This window comes from Aureobasidium subglaciale (assembly GCF_000721755.1).
Source record: "Aureobasidium subglaciale EXF-2481 unplaced genomic scaffold scaffold_1, whole genome shotgun sequence".
Taxonomy (NCBI): domain Eukaryota; kingdom Fungi; phylum Ascomycota; class Dothideomycetes; order Dothideales; family Saccotheciaceae; genus Aureobasidium; species Aureobasidium subglaciale.
Window position 1 is genome coordinate 758,490 of NW_013566994.1, and position 17,558 is coordinate 776,047.

The 17,558-nt window shown below is 51.6% G+C and overlaps 9 protein-coding genes across 9 annotated transcripts; 6 read left to right on the forward strand and 3 right to left on the reverse strand.

The window, feature by feature from the left end:
- Positions 1–5: 5 nt before the first annotated feature.
- Positions 6–2,697, forward strand: AUEXF2481DRAFT_35526 (uncharacterized protein). The gene is made up of 2 exons (XM_013492694.1): positions 6–2,384; positions 2,439–2,697. Exons 1-2 carry the CDS (start codon positions 181–183, stop codon positions 2,608–2,610), a joined length of 2,376 nt encoding a protein of 791 aa, XP_013348148.1. The 5' UTR covers positions 6–180; the 3' UTR covers positions 2,611–2,697.
- A 549-nt stretch (positions 2,698–3,246) lies between these two features.
- On the forward strand, positions 3,247–5,982 carry AUEXF2481DRAFT_187070 (uncharacterized protein). The gene is made up of 4 exons (XM_013492971.1): positions 3,247–3,881; positions 3,936–5,132; positions 5,187–5,545; positions 5,660–5,982. The coding sequence occupies exons 1-4, from the start codon at positions 3,329–3,331 to the stop codon at positions 5,666–5,668; spliced, it is 2,118 nt and encodes a 705-aa protein (XP_013348425.1). The 5' UTR covers positions 3,247–3,328; the 3' UTR covers positions 5,669–5,982.
- AUEXF2481DRAFT_185860 (uncharacterized protein) lies at positions 5,381–6,480 on the forward strand. Its single transcript, XM_013492972.1, has 2 exons — positions 5,381–5,545; positions 5,660–6,480. Exon 2 carries the CDS (start codon positions 5,723–5,725, stop codon positions 6,395–6,397), a length of 675 nt encoding a protein of 224 aa, XP_013348426.1. The 5' UTR covers positions 5,381–5,545; positions 5,660–5,722; the 3' UTR covers positions 6,398–6,480.
- Positions 6,453–7,047, forward strand: AUEXF2481DRAFT_35528 (uncharacterized protein). The gene is made up of 2 exons (XM_013492695.1): positions 6,453–6,950; positions 7,029–7,047. The coding sequence occupies exon 1, from the start codon at positions 6,728–6,730 to the stop codon at positions 6,926–6,928; it is 201 nt and encodes a 66-aa protein (XP_013348149.1). The 5' UTR covers positions 6,453–6,727; the 3' UTR covers positions 6,929–6,950; positions 7,029–7,047.
- A 282-nt stretch (positions 7,048–7,329) lies between these two features.
- Positions 7,330–9,808, reverse strand: AUEXF2481DRAFT_1111 (uncharacterized protein; the record flags this gene model as incomplete). Its single annotated transcript, XM_013492426.1, has 2 exons — positions 7,330–9,530; positions 9,619–9,808. 2 exons carry the CDS (start codon positions 9,806–9,808, stop codon positions 7,330–7,332), a joined length of 2,391 nt encoding a protein of 796 aa, XP_013347880.1.
- A 70-nt stretch (positions 9,809–9,878) lies between these two features.
- Positions 9,879–12,404, reverse strand: AUEXF2481DRAFT_104595 (uncharacterized protein). The gene is made up of 5 exons (XM_013492973.1): positions 12,201–12,404; positions 12,031–12,145; positions 11,710–11,978; positions 11,484–11,660; positions 9,879–11,434 (listed from the first exon to the last, which is right to left on the reverse strand). The coding sequence occupies exons 1-5, from the start codon at positions 12,282–12,284 to the stop codon at positions 10,274–10,276; spliced, it is 1,806 nt and encodes a 601-aa protein (XP_013348427.1). The 5' UTR covers positions 12,285–12,404; the 3' UTR covers positions 9,879–10,273.
- Positions 12,405–13,021: 617 nt separating this feature from the next.
- On the forward strand, positions 13,022–14,271 carry AUEXF2481DRAFT_1113 (uncharacterized protein; the record flags this gene model as incomplete). Its single annotated transcript, XM_013492427.1, has 4 exons — positions 13,022–13,169; positions 13,228–13,346; positions 13,402–13,974; positions 14,029–14,271. 4 exons carry the CDS (start codon positions 13,022–13,024, stop codon positions 14,269–14,271), a joined length of 1,083 nt encoding a protein of 360 aa, XP_013347881.1.
- Positions 14,272–14,283: 12 nt separating this feature from the next.
- Positions 14,284–15,009, reverse strand: AUEXF2481DRAFT_35533 (uncharacterized protein). The gene is made up of 2 exons (XM_013492696.1): positions 14,585–15,009; positions 14,284–14,528 (listed from the first exon to the last, which is right to left on the reverse strand). Exons 1-2 carry the CDS (start codon positions 15,002–15,004, stop codon positions 14,376–14,378), a joined length of 573 nt encoding a protein of 190 aa, XP_013348150.1. The 5' UTR covers positions 15,005–15,009; the 3' UTR covers positions 14,284–14,375.
- Positions 15,010–15,795: 786 nt separating this feature from the next.
- On the forward strand, positions 15,796–17,412 carry AUEXF2481DRAFT_61873 (uncharacterized protein; the record flags this gene model as incomplete). The annotated part of the gene is made up of 1 exon (XM_013492830.1): positions 15,796–17,412. One exon carries the CDS (start codon positions 15,796–15,798, stop codon positions 17,410–17,412), a length of 1,617 nt encoding a protein of 538 aa, XP_013348284.1.
- Between the last annotated feature and the right edge of the window lie 146 nt (positions 17,413–17,558).

Below are 17,558 nucleotides of genomic sequence, written 5' to 3' on the forward strand. Positions count from 1 at the left end.
CCCGGCGACAGTATGCTAATGACAGCTACCTACCCAACTGCTCCGATTACTGCGCGCTAATCTTTTGTGGCATTTTGATTTTCTTTTCATTCTTGTATAATCTTTTTGTTCCATTCACTCGAGTAATACGGCCCTCGGTATACACGGCGATACTGGCTTCGAGCAAACACAACCTCCGGCATGCCTTCCCAGCTCAATCGCGTCGTCTTTCGCAAACTGCTAGCCAGCGAACCCATAGCACATCGAGGCTGCCTTCGTCCACACCAATTCCGATCGCCATGTTCGCCGCATCTCCAACCCTCCCCGACGGCCCAACGCCGCTCCTTTATGAACATCTTCAAGGCCCCTGTGCGCGTCACTTCGGAACCGAGAATGGCTCCTGGCCTGGAAAAGATGATGGAATACTCAAAGATGGAGAGACTCAATGCTCGATTACCGCCTCCGGAACACATCCTCCGTGCCGTCGCCCTCTACTTTGATTACAAGACGCAGAAGAACGCGTCTACCCAACACATCCCAGACGCTCAAGCCCGCCATCTTCTGCGCTGTCTGCACTATCTCGACCAGCATTCCGCTCTTGCCACGCTCGACCCGAAGCAAATCAATACATGGTTCACCGTTCTTGACAATCGCGGCCACGTCGACTCCCACATTCATAGAGACATCATTCAACTTCTCTATCGTGCTGTGTGCCAGAACGCTACTCACGCCAAAAGGATGCCCTTCAGATCTGTCAGAGGCTATATCGAGGCTATGTGTGCTTCAGGGGGCTCTTTGACAGCTAGAGACGAGCTCGTTCGATACATTGCGGAACACGGGGATATGGCCAAGCGCGTCGACCGAGAAATCTGGCGCACCATCTTCATAGGCTTGAAGGAAGAGGAGAATGAGCAGGAACTTATTCGAACTCTGGACATCATGAACAAATCTCCGGTGGACAGTTCTCTGGCTTCCGCCTACGAGATAATAACGAAGTTCTATATCGCACGGAAGAACCCCGAAAAGGCCGCTGAATGGTACAACATGACGAAAGATCAGGACATAATTGAACTCAGGCTCGAGATGCTACAGGCAAAAATGATCGATCTGAGCATAAGCATCTCGGACACTAAACTCGGACAGTCCGTTGTTCGGGACATGACAACAGGAACGCCGACGAAGCGTCAATGGGATCTAATCTTCGAGTGGGCTGTAGCAACAGGCAAGGGAGCTGATGAGATTGATCGTATGATTGGTGTCATGGAGCGAGCGAACGAATCCCTCCCTGAGTCAGAATGGCGAATTGCTGACACGTATACTTTGAACAAACTGGTCAAAGTAGCAGTGGACCGCAAGGATCCCTATCTTGCCGAACGATTCATCGCTCTAGGTAGAGCGAGGAACATTGAAGCAGATGCCCAAACACTCATATATCAGATGCAATATCGTCTGGTCGTCAAGGACGTGGACGGAGCTTTGACGGTGTACCAGCACATGCAGTCATACGATCTCTCAAAGAACAGGGATGTTGGTGTAGTCAACGAGCTCATCCGAGCCATGTGCGCTTCTGGAAGACAGGATTTTGAAAGTATTATGAATGTCGCAGCAGATCTGTCAGACAGACAGGTGCGCTTCGACCCGGAAACAGTATCAGCCTTGTCGGTGTTGCATCTCTCACGAGACGAGGTTCACGATGTTATTGATCTCTTGAACACACATGTCTACGGCTTTGATATTGCTGGGCGGGCAGCAGTGGAGGGTGCTTTGATCGATTTTAGTCTCAAGCCCTCGACGACGACTGCTCAGACTTGGGATACGTACATCATCTTGAAACAGGTTTTCGACGACATGACCCGGGAAAAGCGCGTCAAGATCATGGAGGAATTCTTCCGACGCCAGCGCCCCGACATGGCAGTGCATGTCTTCAACCACATGCGAGCGCATACTCGTTCAGACACCATTCCCACTATCGACACCTACGTGGCATGTTTGTCCGGAATCGGTAAGCTGAAAGACGAAGAGAGTCTCGAAGTCGTGCACAACCAGCTCAAACTGGATTTCAACATTGAGCCAAACACACTCCTCTACAATGCGCTCATGAAAGCATACACGGCTTGCGAATTTCCTAGGACGGCGCTAGGCTTCTGGGATGATATTGCGTCAAGCCGTGAAGGACCGAATATCAACAGCATCCACCTTGCTTTGAGGGCATGCGAAGACGCGCCATGGGGTGACGAGAAGGCGCGAAAGATCTGGACGAAGTTGGGTAGGACCGGTCTCGAGCTTGATCAGAACCTTTGGGCCAGTTATGCTGCAGCGCTAGTGGGTAATGGAAATGTGGATGGCACCATCAATGCAATAGAGGAAGCCCATGCTCGGCAGGAACTTGACATGGATACTCTTGTGTAAGTTGAACACTGACCAAATAGTTCTAGGAGCAATAGCTAATTTGGAGTTAGGATCGGATCGCTATACAACGCTGCTCCAGGACAAGTCAAGAGAGGTGTAGTCGAGACGTGGGCTAAGGAGAGATATCCGGAGATCTGGGCGGCCTTGGAGGAAATGGGTACTTGCCCTTCGACACTGTCAGACCTTCCTGAGTTCAAGATCGACAGAGACGTCGAGCCATAGAATCTACACAGGTCATGGCTTCTGTAAATATATGTGTACTAGAATCTGAGAAGGATATGAATACACGCGTGTTACGACTGAATCTCATAATGGAAACTCAGAAGAGGACAGAAAAGTGAAGACGTCAGCATGCATCTGACCAAGCAGGAGCAAAATTTGGAGAGTTTGGGGCTCGGAATCAGGCTTCGGGTTTGACAGAAGAGTCCTGACGATCTTTCTTTTGACCGGATGATGGCTTGGGTTGGCGTGCAATGTTCTTGTTCCTGTCAAACCTTGCAGTGTGTTTGGGCAGCAAGATCAAAGAAGTTTATTTTGTGGTGATTGCTTCCTCGTGTGAGAAGCGAGCCTGGTTGTTTTGGTCAGTGCACGTGGAAAGGCACGTCACTGTCGTCGAGTTTGGAAGGAAGCAGGCAGGGTGCAGGAGGAAGGAGGGCCGGGTGATCACCAGCCACCACGGTCGGCAGTCTCTTGGTCTTGGTTGCAGCAGATTGCACTTGGACTTGTCTGCGCCTGGTTGCCTGGCTCTGCGCAATCTCACCACTCGTTCAGCTTAGCCTCACTTACTCTCCGCTGCTGTTTTGTTCATCATCTACAGAGTTGCCCCTCGACTTGTTTCCCCACGCACTCTCCACCTCCACCATTCCTCTCCACCCGTTTTGTCGTCCGCGGATCTTAACGGCCAGTACCAAACTGTCGTCACTGGTCCCGCGCCGTCATCATGTCCGTCATTTACAAAGACCGCGACGAACCGCGCACATACACGACCGTCCGCCGCTACCGAGTACCAGACCGAGCCTTTGAAGAAGAAGAGAATACCTACGAGAAACAGATTGTCATCAAGCGCGACCGCGAACAAGTCCCCCGATATGACCGCGATCTCGAATACCACACTCGTGAGCGAGAGGCTCCCAGAGAGGTCATCCGCTATGAAAGAAACATAGAGCGAGCACCTTCTCCTCCTGACCGAGTCCGCGAATTTCGCTTCGAGCGAGAAGTAGAGCGTGAGCCGCCTCGACGCGATCACTGGGATCTGGAAAGATACACTCGTTCCACCGACTACTATCAGCAACCACAACCCATTATAATACGCCAGGATCCACAGCCAATCATTATCAAGGAGGCTCCCCGTCAGCCTGTCGTCCTCCAGCGAGAAGAGCCCCATTACGACGATCGTGATGATGCACAGAGAAGAAGGGACGAAGACGATTACTACTACGAAAGGACCACTCGAGAGGTAGATCGGGGCCCGCGTCGTGGTGGTGGTGGTGCTGGTGAGGATTTCTATGATGCACGTTTCAGACAAGATGTTGACCCCCGAGATTCAGCGTCCAACTATACCGGCGATCGCTACAGCAGCGACGAGGATCTTGTCATCACCCGCACAAAACGCACCGGCGGCTCGCGCGACCACTCACCCCACCACCGTCGTCACCTAGCCGAAGGCGCCATAGCCGGTCTTGGAGCCGCCGAGATCCTTCGCCATCATCGTCGAAAACAAGGAGATGAGAGTGGTCATCGTGGCCGCCAACTTCTGGGCGGCGCTGCTCTGGGCGCTGTTGGTGCCGAAGCTCTAAGCCGTGCTAGAAGCCACATGCGAAGCTCTCGCTCGAGATCAATTTCCAGCGATCGCTCCCACCGTTCCAGCCGACGTGAGAGACGTCGTCGCCATCGCAGCAAGAGTAAGAGTAGAAGCCGCTCTCGCGCACGTACTTTGGCCAAAGTCGGCACAGTTGCTGCTGTCGGTGCTCTTGCTGCATATGCTCTTCGTAACAGAGGTAACAAGGAGACCGTCATCGTTAACAACGAGGTTCCACCACCACGTCGCAGCCGATCTAGAAGACGCCGTGCCTCGGTTGGCAGTGTTCCTCCTCCACTGGATGCCAGAGACAGAAGTAGAAGCGAGAGCAAGCATCGCGATCCGGAGCATCGCAATCGCCGTATTGCCCAGGCTGGTCTAGCAACTGCTGCAGCAGCTGGTATCTTGGATCGTGTTCGCAGTCGTTCCAGAGGCGGCAAGAAGTCTCGTTCCAAGAGCAGAATCCGTACAGGCGTGCCGATTGCTGCTGCTGGACTAGGTGGCGCTGCTGTCGCTGGCTTGTACGAGCGTAGTAAGGCTCGCAAAGAAGCTGTCAGAGACGACGCATCCGAGTCTGCTCGTGCCAGATCCAGGTCCAGGTCTCGCAGCAGATCTGTTCCTTACCCTGATGACGAACCTCGTCTACGCAGAGCTTCGAGTGATCCCACGCTTATAGAATACGGCGATGATCCGATCTACCCGCACCGACGCTACGAGGATCCACCAGCTGAATATCGTCGCAGGCGCAGAGGCAGCTCCGCCTCGCTGAGCCCTGACAGACGCAGGCATGACAGATCAAGCCGCTCAAGGTCGAGAAGTCGCAGCCGGACTAGAGGTCTGGCTGAGGGCGCTGCGGCTGCCGGCGTCGCTGCTGTGGCTGCTCATGAATTGGGCAAACGGGATGAACGTAGGAGATCAGACCGAGATAGAGACAGAGAGCGCAGACGTAAGTTTCCCTCCGTCTGACATCGCTGCACAACGTGCTAATAAATTCTCGCAGGCCGTGACGAAGATGAAGACATGTACGCACGCGACAGACCATACTCTCCACCACCAATGGGTGCAAATGCTGCCTATCCTCCAACACCTCAAAATCAGGACTTCTACCCTGCCACCAACTCCTTCCCGCCTCCGCCGACCGACAACTACGGACGCGAGGCAGATTATCCTCCTCATGAGTATCCACCTTACAATCCTGCCGATTATCCGCCACCTCCTGGAGCAGCCCCAGCTCCTCGTGGCAGACACAACGATCGATACAGTCCTGATCCCAATTTGGGCTATCCTCCAGCCAATGAGACTTTTGCTGGTGACACGCGCTACGCTGGCGATACTCGCGGCAGGCCGGGTTCAGAACATGTGAGTTCGATCACTCCTCCTGGTTCTTTTGCCGATCCACACGACTCTTCCGGTGGGTGGTTCGGTTCAGTTACTAGTTTTTCTGCTCCGGATTGACGCTGACGTTACACACAGATGGCCTAAACAAGAAGAGCGTACAGTTCAACGTGCCACCGGACGAGGGTATGCACTCACCGGATGCACAGAGAAAACCCAACCCTCGACAAACGGACCCAGGAACGGATTATTCGGAAAGCAACGGACAGGACGACAGAATCAGAACAAGAAGCGAATCAAGTAGTGACGGTACTACTGAGAACGAGCACAAGCGCAGAAGACGCAGACGCCACCGCTACCACGACGAAGACATTGACGAACAACACGAACAACACGAACATGAGAACGGCCACAATGATTCCCAGCATCGTCGCCGCAGACGCCACAAGTCTCGCGATTCTTCAGCTCACCGCACCGGTTCTCCAGACAGCGTACACTCCAGCGAAACAGTCGAATTACCACCACGTTTCGACCAAGAAGGCAGAAAGGTACCAGAACGCGGCGAAGACCCTTTGGCCGACAAGATCGAAGACCTTTTACGTGGTAAAGGTACTGCTGGAAGCCTGTTCAAGCGAATTGCTGGTGATATCCTCGGCGACGGCGCTGGAAAGAAGAGACGCTGATTTTCCCAATTCTCCCTTTTTGCTGATGCCCCATTTTGCTTGTAATACCCTTCCATTTTGCCCAATTCCTCCTGCACCCTTTTTGCTTTATTATGAGAAACACGAATTGCTTGATTTCTTTTTTTGCTCTTGCCTTGAAGGCAGTCCTTTTATGGCTTTGGTTTTTGCTTGCTCTTTTTTCTTGCTACATTAGCTACTCGAGTAGTCGCTCAAGAACAATCACACAATATGACTCTCTTTATGCTCTCATTCACGTACTGTTGCGTCTTTTTGACAAAGTGCGCCTGACCTATGTGATCATGACACCTTTATCTTCTGTCCACCATACGGCCGAAAAGGAATGGCCTGAGAAATCAAGGAACAAATATAGCGGGTTACGCCACCAAACGACGCATACGCTCACGCTCATTCACATACACGAGAACCAAAAATCACACGAGTACACAACTTCACTTTTTCACTGCCGCCGGTCGACACCCCAACAAATTTGGTTAGCCTTATCTCGGAGTTTTGGAACAGAAAAATGTCGATAGCGAGGAAATTGGTCAATGCGGTGGTGTCGATTGGTGGGTTTGCGGTGGGAGTAGGCGTGTATCATCGTTTTGCTGATGCTGTTCCTACTACGACTACTCAAACCGCACACAAACAAGAGCCTAGACCTAACAATCTCGAGACACCCAGAGATGCTGGGGTTGGTGGAGTTGGTGGGAAGCAGACGTCGTAAAAAAAATAATTCTGGAGTCGAGGTATCTATTCAAAAACATCGTCACCTGTTGCAAATCACATCCTGAGGTCTTACTGACATCTTTGGTGGATTACTGTAGGAAGCATCTTGGTCGACGATCTTCTGACCAGGGGGGTACAAGTGCTTGTAGCTGACAATTCAGCGCTCCTGACTCAGACAACAAGAGGTTTTGCTGGAGGACCAGTCCCATGTCCGTGGGAGCTACCGTAAAGATACGAAATGACATATGGGCAGACAGGATACATAATCAATACAACTTCTTGGAGCAGATGTCGTGGTATAGAGCTCGCTGACCATATCCATGGCCCATGTAGATACTGACGGGGTGGTACCGTGGTCAGGTCTGACTTTGTCATCTCAGAATATTATTTCACCTTCCTTCATCGATACAGATAGCCATTTGAAAAGCGATTACCATAGTAATCAGCCCAAACCTCATCATCTTCATGTCTTGGATCGACATCATGGGGTCGTCTAACAACCTTGATATTGCCCTCCCAGAATCCATCAATTTCTGGGTCTTCCTCTCCAGCAGCTTTCCGAGCATGATAGGCTGCCTTGGTCGACCTCCTGAACTTCGACATCTCAGAGATGACATCGACTTGTGGTGTAGAGACCTCTTTGATAGGCTGGTACTGAGAGCGTTGATACTGTGGCGATGGATCATGATCGACAGAGACCTCCATGCCAGACATGATGGTCATAGGTAGCCGAGCAGGCTCAAGCATAGTATCAAGACTGTTAGTCTCGCCCTCGCCAAAGAAAGAAAAGTCTGTCTGTGAAGCTGCCCACAAAGCTTCACTATCCTGATCTTGAGTCACGGATTTGGTGCCGCGATGTCTCCAGGTACTGGCAGCTTCACTCTTCCTTTGGTCTATACTTTGTGGTGCGACTTCGAGGACGATCTGCTCGAGAGCGAAGGATCTACGGGCGACCTCTCTTTGGTGTGAATGACTGGCTCGCCGACCTGGTGGTAGTGCCCAATCTAGGCGCGCTTGTAGTTTTGCTAGTGATGTCTCTTCGGCGCACGCACGAACTAAAGATATCAATCGAGTAGGCGTGTCTAGCGTCGACGAGAATGACGGGACCTCAGTCAGGACCAGTGTTGTCAGATGTGGTAAGGTGCCTGGATGGAAGCCTTTTGCTTGTGTCAAATGTGTTTGTACACGACCTTTGCGCTCAGCAACCACAGAGGAGTAGCTACGGCCTCGGCTGCGGGAATAAGCGCTCGGACTTAGTGTCAGTGTTCTGCTGGCCAATGATGTGGACCGATCATCCTCTTCCTCCATCCCTGTGACGTGCAGACCGTCCTCCGTTGTGTCCTCGGTCTGTAAAGGTATCGGGAGGTCTTGACTTCTCCTTCGTGGTACTCCTAGCTGACCATTAGACTTGCCGTCAGATGTAGACGTCACTATGATAGGGATGGTATCTCCTGGAACTTCGACGGCGAAAGATGTGTCGCCCATCATCTCATACACTTCAGTGTCACGATCTACTTCAGCGACTCCTACGGGGTAATTAGACGTATCCGCGAGCTCGCAGTGTCTTGGTGTTGTCTCTATGTTAGAGGAATCCTGTATGGCCGGCGGTGTTCGAGTCACCAGACTATGATCAATCCTTAGGTGTGTCAAACTATGGCTGGCTGACTCGGCAAATACTGGAGCGAGCTTTGCTAGACTGGGAAAGATCATGTCGGATGTGCCATCTTGGGTAGACATCGATGGTAAGATACTACCCGCATCAAGAACGTGTAATCTTCCAGATCTGACCAGTCCAGAGAGACCTTCAACGGTAAGTAGGTTGTCAGACATGTAAAGATGGGTGATGCCACTCTCTGGAGCATCTTCAATGGCCAGACGTCCAACAAATTTGTCAGTGAACTCGTTCCTCAAGAAAGCTTCGAAGTTGGCTCCTCTGTAGATTGCTAGCATTTCAGCACCAAGGTAAGGTAATAGTGAGGGGGACATGAATTGTCCATCGTTGTCCCTTCGCCGTGACGATGTGAAACACTCTTGGAGAAGCATACGAACGCTCCGATCTGTTAGTTGATTGTTGCGCAAATCCAAGCCCCTGACCCGAGTCTTGATTGCGTTCGCCAATGTGTGTACGTCGTCGTCTTTCAGGGATATGCCTCGGAGCTTCAAGACTTGCAAACCGCGGAACTGACTTAGAGTCCTGAGGACTTCGGGACTTCTGGCAGGATGAGTCCAAGACAGGTCGAGGTACAACAGGGAATCGAAGCGTCTCAGAGCTTGTTGTAACCCAATTGCAGTCACATTGCTGCACCTTGACGCGTCCAGTAGACGTAGGCCAAACAGCGTCTGAGCAGGTACCAGCTGGTTCCTGTTGTCAGATGCTCGCGTATATCTCAGTGCGTTTAGAGTAGCATGGTCGAAGAATGGCAAGCCGCGAACAATCAGTGACTGCAAGTTCGGAAGACCTTCAAGAACCTCCCTCAGCCAATCTGCATGTGGACCATTATAGATTTCAGCATGCGCTGGAGGGAGGTGTAGTGTATGTGTCAGAGATCGAACAGTACGTCTGGCCCAAGGTAGAGTCCTGATAAACCGGGTGAGAGCGACTATAAACGTATGAGCTCAGGCTCTATGCTCCATGCGAGACGATGTCACACAAGGTGACCACGTTTCGAGCTTTTCCGGCATACTTACCGTATACTCTATCATTCTCATCTCCAAAATGAGAGGCAGGATTGCCCCACAAGTGTGGTGCGAAGGTTGTGTGCCATTGCTGACATACTAGAGCGGCAGAGCAGAGGTCTGAGGATGGGATGTAGACGGCGATGAGATCCCACGCTTTCACCGTGGTGGCTTGCCCATAGGATGGCGGATTTGCTTCCATGGTTGGATCATTATGTATCTAGGCAAGTTTAACAAGTCGCACTTTCCAACACTTTTATTGAATGGATATGACGGCAAGGTCTATGTTGTCATGCGCCGCCTCGCCAAGTCCCTTCCTGGAGGGGAAGTTTGTCACACGCCAATCCTTGGAAGCACACCTAATGAGTTCTGTACTTGTGTGAAGTGGGCACTTAGTTGTTGAAATAGTCACTTCCTCCATGAGTTGTTGAGATATCTTTGTCGTGGCACGCGATACTCGTCTGATTCCAGAAAACATTGTGGTAACAAGCAATGAAGTGTGACAAACTTCAGCGTGGCTGGAGTCGAAGGATTTCGCTCAATCTAATACTAGGCAGATCGTGTAGATCAGCCTCGACAGGGCATTTCCAAGACGTTTATTCTACAGCATATACATGGGCATTTTGTCATATGTCCGTAGCAAGTGTCTAGACCCTGAGTTCTATGTCTAAACCTTTTTCTTATCTTGCTTCTTCTTCTCTTCAGATTTCTCTTGCTCCTCGTCGAAGAAAAGCATCTCTTGAGCACTCCACAGCTCGGAGTAGACTCCTCCACTGTCGACGAGACGTTCATGCGTACCCTGCTCTGCTACATCACCATCCTTCAGGACGATGATGATGTCAGAGTCGTAGATGGTACGGAGTCTGTGAGCGACGAAGATGCTTGTTCGTGCCTTCTCCTTGAGAATGCTGTTAATATTACCCAAGAGTGCTTGCTCTGTATGTGTATCAAGAGCCGAAGTTGCTTCGTCGAAGAACAAGAAAGGCGGGTCTTTTAGAAGTAGTCGGGCAATGGCCAGACGTTGCTTCTCACCACCTGAGATCATCATACCGCGCTCACCAACCATAGTTGCGTACTTATCAGGGAATTTCTGGATGATATCGTGGACCTTTGCGCGTTTCGCGGCAGCCTCGACCTTTTCTGATGAAGCCTCGAGATCACCATATCTAAGATTGTGCTCAATGGTATCATTGAAAAGTGGGGTGTCTTGAGGGACGACACCGATGGCCTTGCGAAGACTCTCGATTTGAACATCGCGAATATCTTGTCCATCGATGAGGATCCTGCCGCCTTGAACGTCGTATGATCGGAATAGCAGGCGGAGAATAGTTGATTTACCGCAGCCACTAGGTCCGACGATGGCGATCTTCTTCCCGGCAGGGATCTCAAGATTGAGATTGCGCAGGATTGGTCTGTCAGGGCGATAACCGAACGAGACATTCTCGAACTTGATGCCACCGCCTGTGAGCATCAATGGTTTGGCGTTTTCGGGTTCCTTGATAGCCACATTGACTTTTTGGAGGTTAAACAGCGTCTCCATATCAAGCAGACTCTGTCTGAGTTCGCGGTACACCGAGCCGAGGAAGTTAAGGGGTACAGAAAGCTGGAAGACAAGCTGGTTAATCATGACAAGATCACCAACCGTGAGTTGACCAGTAGCGACGCCGTCAGCACCGTAGTACATCATAGCGGTCAGAGCGCTTGAGAAGATCAGGTTTTGTCCACTGTTGAGGAAGGCAAGCGATGTTGCGACCTTGATGGATGCGTCCTGGTAGTTCTTGAGCGCGGCATCATAACGACCGACTTCGTAACGCTCGTTGTTGAAATACTGCAAATTATCAGATGTGCGCGCGAATATGCGTTTGTAGAAGACTCGCCTTGACGGTCTCGTAGTTGATCAACGAATCGACGGCCACGGTTGCTCCCTTGTTGTCAGCGGCGTTGGCAGCCTTGCGGAATTTGGTTCTCCATGAAGTTGTTAGAATCGTGAAGGCGGAATAGCCAACCATTGTGGCGGCTGTGATGAGAGCAAATTTGAAGCCATATTGCCATGTCTAGCAGAGCGTTAGATGCGTATGTGAAGGAGGACGAGGCCAAACTCACAAGGATACCGCACACCAACGAGATCTCGAGGGCAGTAGGAATAATATGGAAGACCATTGATTGCAGGAGAAAGCTGATACCCTTTGTTCCTCGGTCAATAGCCCTTGTCAAACCACCAGTCTGTCTGGACAAATGGAAGTTCAGGTCCAGCTTCAGCAGATGCTCGAAGACAGTGGCGGCAACTCGACGGATGGCTTTCTGGGCGACACTGGCAAAAACTGCGTTACGGATCTCCTGAAACACAGCAGCACCTATCCTCGTGGCACCGTCTGGAAAGAAGATTAGGGAGGTGGATTTGCAGGAGATGGTGCACAGTCTTACAGGCAAAGATGGTGGCGCCAGCAACAGTTACGGCAGTGCCACCAACAGCAGCAAAGTCTATATTCATAGAATCTACAATTGACTTGAAGTAGAAAGGAACTTGAACGTTCAAAACCTTGGACGTCATTAATACGATGGCGCGCGACAGACAGAAGACGGCATATAGTTACCTTTGCGCCTACGAGAAGAGCAACGGAAAGACCGACTCTGAAACGAGTGCCGAAGTCATCCTTGGGCCATAGATAATGAGCCATATCCTTAATGATGGCCCAATCGGCCTTGCGCTGCTCTTTGTTGGAAACAGTCTGCTCTGCCAGAAGCGAAGGGGGTTTGGCTGGAGCGGCGGGCTTGTCTTTTTGCACGGTGGGAGTCTTGACAGCCTCAGCAGACTCGACCTTTGTCTCTTGATTCGCACTGCCTAGGCGGGAGTCGTCCTTGTTGCGCCATGGTGAAGTGGTAAAGACACGGACAGAAGGCCGGATGCTCTTCTGGCAGGTCGAGATGTGGGAGAAGGCGAGGTATGGGGTTGGTAGCCTATGACAAGAGAAGATGCCTCGAAGGACTCGGGTGGTCGGCATGATCTAGACGTGTAGACAGAAGAGATTCGTGTGGTTGGGGAGTGCAACAGCTCAAAACACCATGATGGCCAGCTCCTCGAGAGAAGAAAGAAGGAAAGCTAATGGGGCTGATGTTGTATGCTTGGTTGTGTTCTGTTGGCGAGACGAGAGAACGACAAGCAGGCGGCGACGAGATAAGAACCGGCTTCGAAGATGGGCAAGGTCGGATTGTGGGCATGGACAATTCCCTCCCATTCATGTCATTTTGTCCCGCACGCCAGCACAGACGGACCCGGGACAGCACGTCACCGTCGACTTGCTTCGGCTTCGGGGAAGGCACGCGCGCGTCGCAGAGTTGGCTGGAGCTGAACTGAGAGACAATACTTTCCACTCTTTGTCGACACTTGTCAGTCAATTGGGCAATGTCTACCGCAATGCGCTACCGTGCGCAAGACGTCCTCCGTCGCAGTCGTGCATGCGATCCCACTCGCTCAACACCCAGACGCTTCGTCCAGATAGCGGCCACCCCATCGTCGACCAACCCTACCGTCGCCTCTGCTGCTGCAGATAGCACTGCTCCTGGTACAAATCTACAACATCTACCTATACTTGTATGGCAGACTCTAACACATCCGCCCAGATGCGCAATTCGAGGTCTTGGGCAGCCCATTCTCCCTTCTTTCGGCTTCCATCTCTGCTTCGCAGAACCTTTATACTCGCAAGGGCTCGTTGGTTGGCTTCCATGGTAATGTCGAGAGCGTGAGCATGTCCGATACCATTCTGCTCATACACAAGTACTCATTGTAATGCCCAGACCGTTTCGTCCTTGTCAGTCCTCGAACCTTTCCGCCGCGCCGCCTTTGGCATTCCTTTCCTCTACCAGAAGATCACCTCGACCGCTCCCTATACCGCTCTGATCTCGACAAAGTCTCCCGTGACCTCCTTCTCCGTTGTTCACCTGGACGGTCGCCTTGACTGGATGATCGCACAAAGAAATGCTCTGCTTGCCTGGACTGGTCACACTCTTTCCATCAAGCCTCAAATCAACACTTCCATGAGCATCGCCCACTGGGGAACTTCTCGCGTTACTGGCCGTGGACTTCTCTGTTTGTCGGGCAAAGGTCAGATCTATCAGCTCGCTCTGAAGTCTGGCGAGGAGTACATTGTTCACCCCACCAATGTCATTGCTTATAGCATCATGCAACACGCTCCTCAGCCATACCGCTTCAAGTCCTCCAACTTGCGCCTGCAAATTCCCAACACCTTCTCATACCTTCCCGACACTAGGTTCTTCAGCGTCGTCCGCCAGTCAAACGTCTGGCGCGTCGTGGCCAACACTTTGTTCACCATCCGCACCTGGGCTCGTCGCTCAATATGGGGAGATAGAGTGAGTTTTACAGCTTGTTGACATGCTTGTCTCGTCCTGACCATAACTTTGCAGATGTTCCTTCGATTCCAGGGACCCGCCAACATCCTCGTACAGTCCAGAGCTGCCAAGCTGTCCGACGCCTTTACTGCTCGTGACGTGAACGAGGCCGCCGATACTCCTGCTGGTGTAGTACAGGCCGGCAAGCCTGCCACACCTGCTCTCATCGATGCCCCACCCTCAACTCCTCTTGCGCCGACCAAGCTCGTCTATGCGACACAGGGAGAGGACGGCAAATTCACCATTTCAAAGTCATGATGAACCGCTCTCTTTTTTCTAACCCTTTGTATATCTATTACCTGTATGCCCATGTGTCATTATTAGCATTCGGATGGACTCCGACTTCAACGAGTCGACCAGCATTACGTCGACCTGAGATCCTTGTAAAAGAAGACCTCATCAACCAATCTCCCGTCCTTGGGAGATACACCATATCTCGGAATAGCGCCAAGTCGAGTGTAGCCGAGTCGAGGGTAGATGCCCTCTGCAGGACTCCCGGCCTCGGTGTCGAGAGTCTTGTGCGCAGTCAGTCCTAGCTAGACCACCAGAAAAGCACTCATCATTTTCTTACCAGCAAACTTGTTCCTCTCTCCAGTGCTACCTGCTCCAACTTTGACATGAGACGTTTTGCAATGCCTTTTCGTCTGTATCGCGGGCTGACCAACAGCTTTTCGACGCTGCCTCTAAAAGGACCCGTCTCGGAAGCCTGACTTCCTAGAGCGACATAGCCTGCCAACTCCTCTTCACCGCTCTCGGACAATGCCATTTGCATGAACATGACCTTTGTGCCTTCAGCCGCTACAGCAGCATTGTTCCTCCAGTACTCTAGGACCCTAACATCTGGCGTCGAAGGGTCCCGGTGAAGAAACGGTGGTTGGAAAGTCGCTAGAGTATGGTCCGTCTCTACACAATCCTCATGAATAAATGCGAATGCAGGAATCAGATGATCGTGCTTTCCAGGCTCAAAAATGGTCACAGGTAGGAGTTCCATGATGTCGTTACAGTTTGAAAACTATGCAGGGACGCGCGGACTGATGATATACCTGTTTGAACACTGAGGCAGCAACCGACTCTGGAGGATTTGCTTGGCACGTAATCCTCTCTAAACACGTCTGCCTCATCTCGTGAAGTTATCGCGATGAGCATTTCATCTCATGAGTCGAACAATTTTTATGCGCCCAAAGAAACATCGATATCCAATAATATTCACGTGTCTGGATTGACGTGAGCTTGATCCTGTACACAAGCTTCGAGTCTTTTTATAGCTCATCACGTTGTTGGTTGGCCGAGGATCCAGATCCTGCAGAGTCCGCATCGCTGCGTGTACCCGCGCGATGCTTTGCGATGCCTTTTCAAGGAGAACACCATCTTCAGTGACATTCACGCCTCCTCCCCTGTGGAAGTATCTAGCCGATGTTCCGAGATCCAGGTTTCAGAGTCCACTATTTCTTGAAAGAAGGTTTTTCAATGCCAAACAGGGATGCTTTCCGCGGGCGTGCGATCCGCAAGTTTGAGGAATGATGAGCGAAATCTGTCGGTGAACGTCATCCGGGCAAATCCCTGATTATCTTACGGGGCGGCTGGGCTTGTTTATAAGTATACAACGGCCTCCTCTCGTATGCTTTTGGATCGTCGCTTCGGTTTTTGACTCTCGTCGCGTGTCTATCTGGGTGGTCCACCTATATCGCTATCATATACTGTCGCTCTCCCAACACAGTCTTTTCGTCGACGCGTTCCTTTTGAACACAAGCAAGGCCAAGCTTCTTTATCCTCCGCGGGAACATGCGTTCCTCATTGGCATACGGAGCCCTGCTCCAAGCATCCCTCTCCACCGTCGTCAGTGCCTCGCCGGCACCTACACCCCGTCGCGTCTTCCATCTGGAGTCTCAGGCACCTCAGGTCACTGCCTCTCCTGTTGAGCTGTCCCCATCGCGTACCGACAGGCTTCGTCGCGGTATCATCGACGACCTCAAGTCCGACGTTGGCTCTGTTCTCAGTGGACTCGGCTCGGATCTTCCCTCGTGGGTGGCATCTGGTGTGCCAAACTTCTTCCAGGGTTTCCCTACCGGAGATGCCGTTGCCTCATCGCTCGGTCTTGACGACAGCCAGCTGGATGCTTTGCCTACTCAAGTTCTGAACGTTGACCCTTACGCCAACTGGACTGAGTCTGGTTGGAACGTAAGATTCCACGGAAATGTCTATAAGCAGCCCAACACCTCTACTGCAGACCTCAACCGCCTGGCCAACATCTTCCTCATCGATACTTCTGTTGAGGATCTCCCTCAAGACCAGGCAGACAGAGCCCGTAATGTCACCGCATCCATCTTCGTTGTCCAGCAAGGAGACGTAGCTGTCGCACCTATCCACCTCGACCCTGCTCCGTCGCAAGGTGCTTCTGGTCAATCTGATGGCAGTGGTGCGGTCACTCCCTCAGGTGGAAACCAGACCGTGACCCTCCCCTACAACACCACTGTTGAAGGTGACTTCGATGTCTTTGTCCCCATCAACGGTGCTGGCCTCATGGCAGGTAACGAGACTCAGCAGATCCAGCGTCTCAACACTCACGTTGAGGGTGCTTCCATTGGCAACTCTACTGCTTACCTCGTGCCCACAACCGGTCTTACTGTCGTCAGTGATATCGACGATATTCTCCGTGTCACCAAGATCTACCAGCCCGCCCAGGGTCTGCTCAACTCTTTCGCAAAGGAATACGTTCCTTGGGAGAACATGCCTGATATCTACGCCAACTGGAGCAGAAGTCTTCCCAACACCCATTTCCACTACCTGACCACCACCCCCGAGCAAGTCACTAGAGCTTATATGAACTTCACCTACTCCCATTACCCTGGTGGATCATTCGATACCCGTCCTCTCAACTTCTCAGACGTTTCAGCCACTCTTTCCATTCGCAAGTTCCTTCTTACCAAGGTCTTTGAGACTTTCCCCGAGAGAAAGTTTATCCTCGTCGCCGATACCAGCAACAGCGACGTCATGAAGGACTACCCTCAGATGGCAACTGACTACCCCAACCAAGTGCAGTGCATCTTCTTGCGCAACACCAGTGGCACCGATTCTGGTGACAAGTTCCCTTACGACACTAGTGGCTTCAAGAACTTGAACCAGCAGAAGTACATGTTCTTCTTGAACCCCGATGATCTTACCGGTCTCGACATTGCCAACGGACAGTGTTACAACCAGTCGATTGCGCAGAACCTGACCTTTGGATACCAGGGACTGCCTTTCGGTATCGGAGACACTCCATCGGCTGTCAACGCCTCCGCCAACTCGACTGGCAAGACCGGAACAGCCTCTGGATTCAAGAGCAAGGATGCCGTTGGCGCACAGAGCTCTCTGGCTCTTGTTGCAGCACTCGGAGCCGCCATGTTCATGTTCCTGTAGATTTATGTCACGACATCAAGATGTTCTTCTGTTAGAATAGTAATAATAATCACGAAGCGATTCAATCTCAAATACGGATCTTCCCGCGTTAGTAATTATTCAGCTGCTTCATGTGTATAGACTTTAGCGTCTCGTACCTGATCAAC

What these genes read in the sequence shown, in the direction of transcription:
- AUEXF2481DRAFT_35526 (XM_013492694.1), top strand. Translation starts at nt 181, where the DNA reads ATGCCTTCCCAGCTCAATCGCGTCGTCTTTCGCAAACTGCTAGCCAGC. An exon ending in CTTGACATGGATACTCTTGT is followed by an intron (nt 2,385 to 2,438) that starts GTAAGTTGAACA and finishes ATTTGGAGTTAG; the next exon opens with GATCGGATCGCTATACAACG.
- AUEXF2481DRAFT_187070 (XM_013492971.1), top strand. Translation starts at nt 3,329, where the DNA reads ATGTCCGTCATTTACAAAGACCGCGACGAACCGCGCACATACACGACC. An exon ending in TCGTGGTGGTGGTGGTGCTG is followed by an intron (nt 3,882 to 3,935) that starts GTGAGGATTTCT and finishes CCCGAGATTCAG; the next exon opens with CGTCCAACTATACCGGCGAT. An exon ending in TAGAGACAGAGAGCGCAGAC is followed by an intron (nt 5,133 to 5,186) that starts GTAAGTTTCCCT and finishes AAATTCTCGCAG; the next exon opens with GCCGTGACGAAGATGAAGAC.
- AUEXF2481DRAFT_185860 (XM_013492972.1), top strand. Translation starts at nt 5,723, where the DNA reads ATGCACAGAGAAAACCCAACCCTCGACAAACGGACCCAGGAACGGATT.
- AUEXF2481DRAFT_35528 (XM_013492695.1), top strand. Translation starts at nt 6,728, where the DNA reads ATGTCGATAGCGAGGAAATTGGTCAATGCGGTGGTGTCGATTGGTGGG.
- AUEXF2481DRAFT_104595 (XM_013492973.1), bottom strand. Translation starts at nt 12,284, where the DNA reads ATGGCTCATTATCTATGGCCCAAGGATGACTTCGGCACTCGTTTCAGA. An exon ending in CGTTGGTGTGCGGTATCCTT is followed by an intron (nt 11,661 to 11,709) that starts GTGAGTTTGGCC and finishes ACGCTCTGCTAG; the next exon opens with ACATGGCAATATGGCTTCAA. An exon ending in TCAACTACGAGACCGTCAAG is followed by an intron (nt 11,435 to 11,483) that starts GCGAGTCTTCTA and finishes GATAATTTGCAG; the next exon opens with TATTTCAACAACGAGCGTTA.
- AUEXF2481DRAFT_35533 (XM_013492696.1), bottom strand. Translation starts at nt 15,004, where the DNA reads ATGGAACTCCTACCTGTGACCATTTTTGAGCCTGGAAAGCACGATCAT. An exon ending in AGAGAGGAACAAGTTTGCTG is followed by an intron (nt 14,529 to 14,584) that starts GTAAGAAAATGA and finishes ACTGCGCACAAG; the next exon opens with ACTCTCGACACCGAGGCCGG.